Source organism: Myotis yumanensis, unplaced genomic scaffold (genome assembly GCF_028538775.1).
Source record: "Myotis yumanensis isolate MYYU_CA2020_CCGP unplaced genomic scaffold, mMyoYum1.0.hap1 SCAF_9, whole genome shotgun sequence".
NCBI classification, from domain to species: Eukaryota; Metazoa; Chordata; class Mammalia; order Chiroptera; family Vespertilionidae; genus Myotis; species Myotis yumanensis.
Window position 1 is genome coordinate 2,395,692 of NW_027223760.1, and position 12,125 is coordinate 2,407,816.

Here is a 12,125-nt window from a genome sequence, read left to right on the forward strand (position 1 = left end):
AGAGAAACATCAACGATGAGAGAGAACCATTAACCGTGGCCTCCTGCACGCCCCCCGCTGGGGATGGAGCCCGCCACCCGGCAGGTGCCCGGACCGGAACCCAACCGCCACCTCCCGGCTCCGGTCCGCGCTCAGCCTCGGAGCGCGCGGCGGGTGGGGCAGGTTTAAAAAGCACCTTCACTGGCAGTTACTGAAAACACCTCCTCCGGGCAGGTGACACGGCGGCAGGGGAGGGCTGGGATCCCGGAGGAGCGCTCCCCCGTCCCCAACCCGCGGGCCCCGGCGGGTCGGGGTGGCCCAGGTCCGGGCACTCGCGGCGGGACTGGAGGGAGTGCGGGCGCCTCGCGGCCTCCCGGCGACAGGATGACGTCAGAGCGCGGACGCGTCACCGCCGCGTCCTCCGCGGCTCCGCGGGGAGCAGAGCGCGGCTCGGCCCACAGCGCCGGTCCCGGCCGGAGCGGAGTGGCGGGGAGACGCCCACCGGCGGGGCCAGGGAACCGGGCACCTCGGTCAGCGGCGGCGCTCGGACCCTGACTTGTCCCCGCTCTCAGCCGGGACCGGCCCTCCTAGCCCGCAGGTGTGAGGCGTCACCTCGGTTCCGGCCGAGAGGCCACCGACGACGCTCAGCTTCTCGGTGCGGAGACGCAGAGGCTCCGAGATCCGCGGCTGCCGGCCCTCGCCCGGCCCCCGTCGCGGGCACCGCCCCTCGCCCCGCCCTGTCGCCGCGCGCACGCTCCGCCCAGGGGCCGCGCGTGCTGCCGGGAGGGGCTCGCGTTCCCTCTCTCCCAGGACCGGCCCACTCCGGCCGCACGTGGGGGGCGCTCGTTTCCCCGCGCCCCCTGGGCCCACTCGCGAGGGAGCGGCCGCCATAGGAGCCCTGGTTCCTGGAGCGGCCTGCGCGCCAACCGTATCCCGGGGCCCGCCGGCCGCAGCGGAGGCGCCGGGCGGTGCCGGCTGACTGCCCGCCCCTCGGCGCTCCCCCCGGCGTCCCGCGGATGGTGCGTCCCGCAGTGCGAGCGCGGCTCCCGCGCTTGGGTCGTTCGGCGCGGGCGGGGCGCCGAGGGCGGGGGAGCGGGCGGACTCGCAGCACCGGGCCGGGCCGACCCGTAGGGCACTTCGCCCCGCGGGCCCCGGGCGCGAGCCGTCGCGACCATGGCGGACCAGGAGCCGCAAGTTCCCGAGGACTTGTTCAGGGAGGTCAAGTACTACGCGGTGGGCGACATCGACCCGCAGGTACCGCGCCGCCCCCGCCGCCGCGTCCCCGGCCCGCCCCGCGCCCGCCGCGGGCGCGCGCTCGGACGTAGAAAGTCGGGGCCCCACCGCCCGGTCCCCGCTGGCCTGGCCGCGCGGAGGCTGCACCGCCTGGCGCCGAGCAGGCCTGGGGCTGGCGCCCAGGGGGAGGGCGGGGACCGGGGGGCGTCTGCGGGACCCTGGGCATGCCCAGACCCGGGAGGAGGGCAGAGCACGTGGGTGGGTCAGCTCCCGAGTTCCTTTGCTCGGTGTCCCCCGAGCCCTAGCTCGGCCTGGCGCAGATTGCCAGCTGCCCTCCGCCTGGCATTGCCGGGCGTCCCGTCGCATGGCCATCTGCCCCTGACCCCCGACCCCCGCCCCGCGGCCGCCCCTGGGAGTGCACGGCCCCCCCTTTCCCGGCAGGATCGGGACAGGTGCCGGTCTCTGTGCTGCCGGCCCGCTCTGGTGTCCGGGCTCCCGCGCGAGGGGGCTGCTCGCCGGCCCGGGTGGCAGCCACCCAGCTGTCATCTGCGCACCCGCGGAGCGCTCCGTTCACCAGCGAAGGCGAATTCCTGCATTTTCCTAACTGGGTGGACTGTACCGTAAGTGTAGGAAATACCCACTCAGCACCATCCACACCCACCCTTTAAAACTTTCTAGTGTGGGCGCGTGCGAAAGGCTCTGTGGCTTTTCCTAAGCTTTTTCTCAGTGATGCATCTGTTTGAAGGCCAGCCAGACCCCTGCAGGGGGAATCAGTCTTAGTTGAGTACCCTCTTCGGGTTAATCTGATTCTCCCTTCTTTAAGCAGTTGTGTGGCCCGGGGTCTCCTCCCCAGTGAGGGCCACGCCTGGAGGGAGGGCGTGGGGAGCCAGGGAAGGTGCGGGGTGAGCTTAGCAAAGGCACATACATGGTGGGCGTAGAAGGAGAGTTGGCATAGAAGGCACCGGGGTCTTGGCGTTCCCCAGGCTTGTGCTTGGTGTCTTACTAACCAGACTCCCCAGCTGACCCCCAGGTGGTACTTCCCTGCACCTTTAGGGTGAAGAGACTTTAGCTTTGAATGTAAACATAAGCAGGCTCTGAACCCAGAGTGATGATGCGAGCCTGTGACGACGTTAGCGTTTTCCAGTGCTGATAGCTCCCCTTTCTTTCACCGTTCTTCACCTTCTACTTCTCACCCCCATCTCATTTAGGACTTGAACCCCATGCTGCTTAAACTCTGGAGCAACTTATGTTGAACCACATTTGCTCAACGGTGTAAGTCAGATCTAAGTGCTTAAAAATGTTCACAAACCACTTGGATCTGCAACAGTTTACTTCCTAAAAAGTATAGAGCCAGAGCCTCCGATTGTCTGGGTCCCATAAATACGGACTCAGAGCGTTGACACATTGAACATCCAGTGCACGTCAGGCATGACGCTGGGTCCGGGTGTAACAGAAAGATGCGGTGGGCGGGTGGCACACCTGAGGGCGTTATTGTAGGGTGCCGGGTGCTGGGGTGCCCAGGGGAAGGACCACTGAAAGGTTTCCGAGTGGCGTCCTTCCCCACGGGTCCTTCACTCCGGGTGAAAGATGATGCCCTTTGGGGGGACCTGTGCTGAGGAGAGGAGCCATCCGTGTGTTTGGGAGACCCCGGATGATTGGTGGACCGGGAGCAGAGGGAGCAGAGGTGCCTGTCAGGCTGCGGTAGGCAGTGTGGAGACTGGACAGGCTGGCGCCTTGGGCATCCCCAGAGTCCACGTGAGCCTGCAGGCGTCGGCAGTGAAGCTGTTGGCAGACGCTGGGCAGCAGTGAGGGTGTGAAACCCAAAAGGCTGCTTATTGTTTCAAGAAATCAGGCATCAAAAGGAAGCAGAGAAGGGCCAGGGCACGGGTCTGCGTTTGCGCATGTGCATGTATGCAAGACGTGACCACTTGGTACTTTGTAGGCAGTGGGGAGGGTGAAGTTCCCAGACTCTTAGAAAAGGCAGTAGGATCCGGAGCAGAATGGAGGCATTTTCCGTGAGACGGGTTGTGCGCAAGTGAAGCTAAAGATGCTTGGAGGTCCAGGGGAGGGAGAAAGGTGAGCTGGTTTGTGGCTGATGACCATGGTGCTTTCATTCATGAAACAAGTACTGGGATCTGTTCCAGTCCTATTGATGGTCGGTAACATATCCTAAAGAGGTTGTCCCTGTTGTGTGTAAACTCAGCTGTGTGGGCTCCATATCCCTGGTGGTGGGGCACACTTGGAGCTGCACCTGCCTCCCCTGGGTCCTGAGGTCTCTGCTGCAGGTGTTGTGTCCCCCCCCCCCCCCCCCCCCCCCCCCCCGCCCCCTCAGCTCCAGAGCTCTGGCTGTCATTTCACTAATCTAAACTTCCTTCTTTTCCGGTCCCCGCCCCGGCCATGTGCTCCGCCCTCTGTGCTGATCTTGTGGTTCCCAGCACTTCATTCTTTCCTCCTGTGTCTACACCCCTTGCAGTCACTATGTCCTGCTAGGTCTCTCACATGTGTCTTCTTCCTCCCCTGGTGACATTCCTTTAGGTCACGTGCCTGCCTCGTCACCTGGTTATTGCAGCCACTCCTCCCAGGTCACCTGGCTCATCATGGAGCCAACCCAGTCCATTCTTTGACATTGACAGTCAATCTTTCTAGAAAATCTGATCATGACTTACCTGCTCCCAGCCCTCCTGCCTTCCCTGAGAATAAAACTGCGTAGCACAGAAGAACGTGTGTGTGTGCGCGCGCAGTGCATTTGTGCTCACCCGACCCGTGGGAACACTGCTCTCCCCATAGCGCAGCATTGTCTTTGCCTCCTTAATTGCTTTAAATTCACAAGGATTCTGCTCATGTCTAGCGAGTCCTCACCTTCGTCAATAGGTTCTTGGACCTGCAGCAAAAGGACATGTCACAAAACCAGGTTTAGCACGGGCCCATTGACAGAAACCGGAGTTCAGTTCCTGTGACGTCCAGTCAGGGACCTGCTGTGTCCCTTCCCAGGCTTTTCCCATTGGCGGTGACCACCCATCGCCAAGCCAGACCAGATCTCCAGTGCACGGGGCTGTGCACTAAGTGTCTGTCAGTCCCCTGTCTTCAGCGCTGATACCCTGTGGCACCTGCTCACAGTAGCCTCCCTGCTCACTTGTTAGTGAACCAAGAGTTGCTGCTTCTCATTGTCCCCTAATGTTTCATTGACTATGACAGAGTAAAAGGTGTGTGTGGAGAACAGGGTGTGTTTTTAATTAGAATGTTCATGTTCACACTAATTTGTACAAACCAAGAATGAAATGCAGAATTTTAATGTGTGTGGTTTTTTTTAAAGGTTATTCAGCTTCTAAAGGCTGGGAAGGCTAAGGAAGTGTCCTACAACGCACTGGCCTCGCACATCATCTCAGAGGACGGGGACAACCCGGAGGTTGGGGAGGCCCGGGAAGTCTTTGATTTACCTGTTGTGAAGGTCGGTAGCAAATATTTTGTACTACCCTCTGGAATGAAATTGTATGTAGGTAACACCCCATGATTTGTAGTGTATGTGTACATGGGGCCCAGCGACACCCAGGCTGGAGGAAGCAGTCAGATCGCCACCTGTAGATCCCTGTGACTGTGACCACAGACTGTCGTCAGGGGTCCTTTCCAGAGAGTCGGCTTCCTTCCGGGGCCCTTCCTGCAGCCTGAGGATACCCCTTCACAGTTGTCCCCCTCCCCTGTCCACCATCGCCCACCGAGTCTTGGTACCCTGCATTGCCCCCCGTCTCTGAGCATCCTCGGGACACGTCAGAGGAATACCTAGCAACTGGGCGTCTGAGCAGACCTGAGGGGCTTTGGGTGCTGCTGCTGAGAATGGCCCTGCTCATGTGAAGGTGTTCTGAATGCAGGAGGGTCAAAGCAGGGTCACCGATGTAGGTTCCTGATCCAGCTTAACTGAATTCCCGGGAGTTTGACTAGAGTCAGACCATGTGAAGATTCTCTGGCAAGGTGCTTTCTTTTGGCGAGGTGCACTTAACCCAGTGAGTTAGTTCAGCATTCGGTAAAGTGATCAGATCTTCATGCAACAATTATCCCAAGTAGAGCCAGTCTCCATTTCATAAAACGTTTGGTATTCCTGCACTCTGTCTGCAGAAGATAAACTTATGCTGAAAAGTTGTTGGCATCACCTAAAAAAAGGATGAGGGGTACTTCGCTTTCCAAAGTTCTTTTTTTTTAAATATATATTTTTTTATTGATTTCAGAGAGTAAGGGAGCGGGAGAGAAAGATAGAAACATCAATGATGAGAGAGAATCATGGATCGGCTACCTCCTGCACGCCCCCTACTGGGAATCGAGCCCACAACTTGGACGTGTGCCCTGACTAGGAATCGAACTGTGACCTCCTGGTTCACAGGTTGACACTCAACCACTGAGCCAGGCCAGCCAGGCTCCAAAGTTCTTTTAAGGTAGTGACAGAAACAGTGCAGAGCATTAGCGAGGGTGCTGCTGCATGAGAGACTGCACTTCTGTGTTCGTGTCCTGGCTGGGGAACCTAGGAGAATCTCAGTAAATATCTGGCGTGTGAGCTAACGCGGGAGTGTGTGCGTGTTTCAGCTGGTGAAGTCCTCCAGTCATCGGCTGGCTAAACCGGGCATCACTAGATTTTTACATAGTGATTTTGTGAAGCAGAGCTATCAGTATAGTGATTTATGTACTTCTTAAAATTAAATATAAAAAATATAAGATAAGATAATTAAAAAATATGTAAAGTACCCCCAAAGGTAGTGATTCCTGCTACTTGGTGTTCCTGCTACTTGAATACCATCGTTGCAGTCTGGGTGCTTCGTGGTCAGTTATAACCGAGCCTTTAGTGTCTGGGAGCAACACTGGTGGAGTATGTCACTTTGTAAGTTGGAAACAGCCTTTGATTGAGTCCTGTTTTCTTTTGCAGCCGTCCTGGGTGGTTCTGTCTGTGCAGTGCGGAGCGCTCCTGCCGTATCCTTTTTGGGGGAAGGGAGGGAGGAGAGAGCATTGATGCCTGATGTGGGAATTGCTGGATGAGAAGTGGGTTCCATGGTGAATTGTGTTGTGTCCATCCTGTGTCCTGGCCGAGTGGACACAGCTGCAGGCTCCAGTTGTGCTGTGAACATTTTAGGGCCGGGAAGTAGATGATGTCATGCAGCCCCCTCTGTTCTGCTTGGGGCCAGGCTGTTCCTGTGGACGCCTTTAGTCCTTATTGGATCGGTGCCGACAGCGGGCATCTTATTGCATTAAGTATTTATAGGGACCTCAAGTAAACAGGAAGTATCCCTTTATGCTCAGTTCTTGGATGATATGCAGAATTTGAGCAAGTCTGGCCCAGAAATCCGATTTCTCATCCATTGTAAAGAGTTAAAGGAAATGGGTTTTGGTTTTATTTGGGGAGGGGGGGGTGTTTTCTTCATGAACACAGGGAAAGCAGACTGGGAGTGGGGGGCACTTCTGCAGATGAGAGGTTAGTCCTGTGTGGGTTGGGCGCCCTCCTCAGAAGGCCATCATCCAGCCACCACTTGCCATCCCGAAGAAGCTCCAGGGTCAGAGTGGGCACTCGGGTCTCCAGGACCACACCCTCCAGCTTTCCCTTGTTCCTGCTTTGCTAAGTGTTTGCCAGCCGAGGGCCCAAGTGAAGGCAGGAGCATGGCAGTAGGGCTGGCGGCATGAGGTTGGGGTGTGCAGGGCCCTGCACGCTGCAGGCTCGGATTTAGCGGGTCTCAGTCTGCCTGGGTAGGAGACCTCAAAGTGCAGTAGCATTTCCAGTCTGATGATCTCTTTGTTCACCCATCTCGGTAGGTGGACTTTCTCCTATAGGGACAGGATTGCAGATACTCTACAGTCTTCAGAAGAGGCCGTGTGAGCTCAGGCCAGGCTGGCCTATGAGCACCCGAGCCCAGAGCCTGCGTAGGGATGGCCGTGCCCGGTTGGCTCACAGACGCTCTTCAGGCGGGATTCTGAATGAATTTTAAAGTCAGAGCTTCAGAAGAGCGTTGCTGGCTCTAGTGTTAGCAAAGGGGGAGCTGACGCTCAGGGGGTCTGGCTAGTTCTCACAGTTAGTGGAGGCATTAGCACCAGAGCTCAGGCCCTTTTACGAGGGATTCCTTGCTGCACAGCGAAAGGGATCCACTCGAGACTAGACTTGCTCTGAGATGCCCACTCTGCCCTGTGTATATGGGCATGTGCACGCCTGTGCTGGCTCTCGGGCCAGGTGCTTGGTGAGTGCCACGCTCACTGGCTTTAGGAGCGCTCTCATGGAAACCTCTCCTCTATGCTGTCACCTTCGCTCTGTGTCTTCCTGTGGTGGATGAGTGAGAGTGTGAGTGAGTGCGTGAACTGCAGGTGACACTGATCTCATTGCATTGGAATCTTAATAACCGTCCACCAGAGTCAATGGATTTTCTCCAGAGTCCTGCCAGACCTTTTTTGGAGTCATAGCCTGCCTGTCTCAGGTGAGCACGCCCTCGGTCACTCCCGTGTTATCTGTGTTTGTGCACAAGCATTGCTGAGCTGCGTGCTCCATGGGGCACAGTGTGTAACACTCATGCTTCATTTCCAGATGTGGGTGATGAGAGAAGGGAATAGTTCATGTTTTTTATTGTAATCTGTCCTCTCAACCCCCAGCTAAAAACACCCTCTAGCTATAAAAAACGATTATAAAAAAAATCAAGTTGCTATTACTTGGACTTATTTTAAAACTACATAGAGAAATGTATCTAGAATCACTAGTCAGTGGACAGCGCCTCGGAACGCTGCTGTTCTGTGTGCTCGTGGTCCCATTCCATGATCTGGGCCTTAGTGTTTTTGGGAAAGTGTTTAGCCCCATCTTGGAGCAAGCCTTTGAGAAAGGGCACGTCAAGGATGTTAGTGAGATGAAAAGGAATTTAGATTGTAGTCTTGCTTTTTAAAAAATGCCTTTTTAATAGAGGATTATGGAACCAGTAATATTTAGTTTGAAATTGTGAGGTTATTGGCCAGACTCAGTTCTTCATATCAATGGTGTCAGCCATCTAAGCAATAAGTAAGCTTAATTATGGTTATTGGGTTTTGTTTGCGTCTCTTGTAAATTCTGGAAGTCCTGGAAGATTATAAAGTCCCTTCGTTTTGTTTTTGTTACATCCACTTAATACACATCCTTGAAAATTTGGCTTTTTTCCTCAAGAATAGGAGTTTTATTGGTATTTGTGTCTTAGTGTTTTTCACGTTGGTGCCATAAATGCATATTTACATGGTGATCTTTAAAGTTGGCTAAAATGAAAGTCCTTTAATAATGGTTACTGTGGTCACATGTTACTTTTTATTATTTTCCTTATGATGCTTCTCTGTATGTTCCAAATTTAGAGTAAATATCAGAAAACTTTTAAAGTGAAAAATTTTTTTACTATCACTCCTCATGCATAAACAGTGTTCTCTGGCTAAAATGCGCATTTCACATGTAGTTGTATTTGTCTTGCCTGGATTTCTGGGTTCAGAGCTTCAAAGCCCAGTCCCGAGGCTCGAACTGAATGAGAAAGTGGGAGGAAGAGGCTGGGCAGGGAGACTGGGATGTCAGGGGCCAGAGCTGCAGTGATGTGGGGTTTACCAGGGCTGACTTGGGGAAATAAAGAAGCACAGGTCATTAGAATTATACAGTTATTACATAGTCATTATTAGTTGAGCGCTAGAGAACACTTTGTCTTGAGAGGAAAAACTAACAGCTGCATTTAACAAAGGTCATGTATGTAGTGGATTATTACATAATTAGAGGCTTGGTGCCTGGATTTGTGTACCAGTGGGGTTCCTCAGCCTGGCCTGCGCCCTCTCGCAGTCCAGGACCCCTCGGGGGATGTAGGACTGCCAGTTCAGGCCCGAAGGCCAGGCCCAAAGCCGGCAGTCTGACATCCCCCAAGGGATGTAGTAGTGCACGAAGCGGCAGGTGGCTGGGGAGGAGCCTGAGCCCAAGCCTGGGCGGGGCGCCGCACTGCTCCCCCTCATCCCAGCCCCGCTGAGCCTGCTGCCACGGAGGCAGGAGAGGCTTGCTCTGCCGCAGCTGCGCTCACCAGCCGTGAGCCTGGCTTCTGGCACCCATTGGTCAGCTGAATGGCGCTCCCATGGGAGCACACTGACCACCAGGGGGCAGCTCCTCCGTTGAGCATCTGCCTCCTGGTGCTCAGTGCACGTCATAGCCACCGGTCAAACAGTCAAATGGTCGAATGGTTGCTTAGGGTTTTATATATATAGATACACATGACATGGAGGGTGACTGTGTATGTAACATCTGCGCGTGAGTCCCAGGTCAGGTGGCACAGGTGCTGACCTCTGAGCTCAGAAGGAGGCAGCAGTGTGGACTCCAGGTTAGGGCCCTTGGTGGAGGATGTCAGATTGAGTGGGCCTGAAAGAATGGGCAGAATTGGAGTAAAAATGGGGCAGGGAGAGGGCTTTCCAAATAGAGCAGGTGGGAGGGGCAGCGAGGCCCTGGCAGCCTGTGCCGGGTGTGGAGGAGGGGAGGGGGGGCGGACAGGGGACTGAGACAGGGATCTGAGTGTGAACCTGATGAAGGAGCCAGCGGAGGGGGGCTGCTTTATGTTTCATTTTGGATTATAAATGTTTCCTAGAACATTTGGAAAACACAGGACAAGCAAACAAAATTAAACCCCTGAAATCTTGTAGGTGACACTAGTCTGGGAGCTGTTAGCTGACTGAGGGCAGGGGAGGGATGGGAGTTTATGGGAGGGACCGGTCCAGTCTTAGACCAGACAGAGGTTTGGATTTGGGTCAGCGCTGCAGGGTGGAGATACCGCGCTGAGGCCACTGACTGGAGCCAGGTGGGGCGTCAGGTACGGGGAGAAGCTGCGCTCACCCCGTGGGAGGTGCTTCCTCCTGAGACCAGGGTCGGAGACCCCCCATTCCAGTGCTCTGGTTGGTGGTCGCATCGTTCCTGGGTGTGAAACAGGAGCTGGTTTCTGAGGGCAGGTGAGGAAGCGGTGTGGAAGCGTGGCGTTTGGGGTGATCAGCTGTCTACCTGGAGGAAGGGGACTGGAGGGCAGATGACAGCAGTGGAGCTGGGCTAGCACAGAGGATACTGGAGGAGGACGATAGGATTTTGGGAGCCAAAGTGAGTCAGGCTTACCAGTTTTGCTTTTTTTTTTTTTTTGCTGGGAAACAGTAGCGCCCAGGTAAAGGCGAGGAGCATTCATTGGTAGCAGACAGTTGTCCTGTGGGCCCTGGACAGTGACACAGGGCCGCTGATGGGCTCGGGGCCATAGTACAGGCTGGGGTCTAAGTAGATCTCTGTTCTGGGCTGGGAAGACAAAGGTGTGGTAATGGGTGGGGTTGGGAGGGGGGTGGTATGGGAAGCTGCCCTCAGTCTCCTAGGTACACGCAGTCACTGGTCCTGTCCGGTGGTCTGGGAAGTGGCCCAGCTGGTGGGAGTATCGAGGTCCGAGGTGCATTCTGGGGCATGGCTGGGTCTGTGGTGGACAAGGTGAATTTAGTAAGACCTTGGACAGGATTTTAAGTCCTTCGAGCAAATGCTGTTGGACTAATAGCAGTCGGAGTCCAGGCTCAGTGTTATGACCTCTGTGGGTTACTTACTGTGTTCTCAGTGTGTCACTTACGGTGAGAGACTCTAACTTCCCAGTGTGCACCGGGCCAGTGAGAGAGACCTGCGCCCAAGTGCAGGGAGATGGCGCACACGAGGGGAGGGGCAGAGGCTCTTCCTGCTAGTCGTTGGCATGAAGTAGTCCTGGTGAAAAGCATACTGGGCACTGGTGTCCGAGGTGGCGGGAAATCCAGTTTTGAGCTGCATTAACAAGCTCATGCAGCTGGCTGACCACTTCCTTTGTGACAGGAGTAGTGCCCAGGAGCCAAGCGAATGAGAGACTGCCACTCAGTGAGTCTGAGGGTGCAGACCTGTGAACTCAGACCACGTGTAACGTGTGCAAATGTCAGGTGTGGAATGGTTTACCGGTGGGGGGGCCACTGCCATGCTTGGTCTGCATGAGGAGAGACCCTGGTGTCTGCCCCTCTTGGAACCCAGGAGGACTCCACCTCTACGAAGGGACCGTGCTTCGGAGAGACCTCTGTCTTCCCATCAGGGGCTTGTACAGCTGAGCTCTGTTGGAGTCCTCCCGTGCTCTCCAGGGACAGCAGGGAAGGGTACTAAGCAGTGGAAGTTGGGGAGCAGGCACCCTGCCTCTGACCCTACGCTGGTGCAGGCCGAGGCCTGTTGTTGGGTGCTGGGTAGGTTTCAGGGAAGAGGCCGAGACAGGTGAGGACACGGTTTAAATCTGGAGGACAGAAAATAAAAGCCCTTTTCATTCTGTATGTCAGACTGCCCACCCATGTACCTCCCTGTACTCGGTCCTGTGAAAGATACCAAGGACATGTAAGACTCGGGCCTCTAATGAATGGGATTCTAGTTTGTAATCAAGGCTGGGCAAGGAGCTTTCATGTGGGCTAGAGCCAGGGAGCATTTGAGGTATGAGCTCAGGGAGAAGCTGGGAAGGGCAGCACTCACTTAGGGCACACAGGTGAGTCAGCATCCTCTCTGCTTCAAGCTTAGGGGACGAGGCGGCGGCGGGGAGGGAGGACAAGCAGGTGGGTACCTGTGAGCAGCTTGCTGTGGGGCCAGGGCAGCGGCAGCCGAGCACCTCCTTGAGGGGTGGCGGCATGGGGGGTGTGTGAGGCATGGGGACAGCAGGTGTGGCAAAGAGTGTTGCTTAGTTCCGTAGGCAGGGTGGGCACACATGTGGGCATCCTACCAAGAGGAAGAGGCCCTGGCAGCCAGACAGGTCAGGAAGGGCTGGAGACTCATGTTCACTTTTTTTGAATTTTAGCCTGAAGGCACTGAGCAGACATTCAGCTTCATTAGTGGAGGTAGTAGATTTGAGTTTAGAAAGTTGCTTTAAAAAAAAAGTACTTTTCCCCAGTTATAAAATTTGGAA

At 55.6% G+C, this 12,125-nt stretch overlaps 1 protein-coding gene across 3 annotated transcripts in view; it reads left to right on the plus strand.

Moving 5' to 3' along the window:
• The first annotated feature begins 1,074 nt into the window (after nt 1-1,074).
• Nucleotides 1,075-12,125, plus strand: part of PAXIP1 (PAX interacting protein 1) — a 38,143-nt gene continuing 27,092 nt past the window's right edge. For all 3 annotated transcript variants that reach the window (XM_070423589.1, XM_070423587.1, XM_070423588.1), the window contains exons 1-4: nt 1,075-1,233; nt 4,526-4,660; nt 6,122-6,165; nt 7,589-7,652. In XM_070423589.1, the coding sequence (XP_070279690.1) occupies nt 1,153-1,233; nt 4,526-4,660; nt 6,122-6,165; nt 7,589-7,652 (324 nt within the window). In that variant the 5' untranslated portion in view covers nt 1,075-1,152. The remainder of the gene's footprint in view (nt 1,234-4,525; nt 4,661-6,121; nt 6,166-7,588; nt 7,653-12,125) is intronic.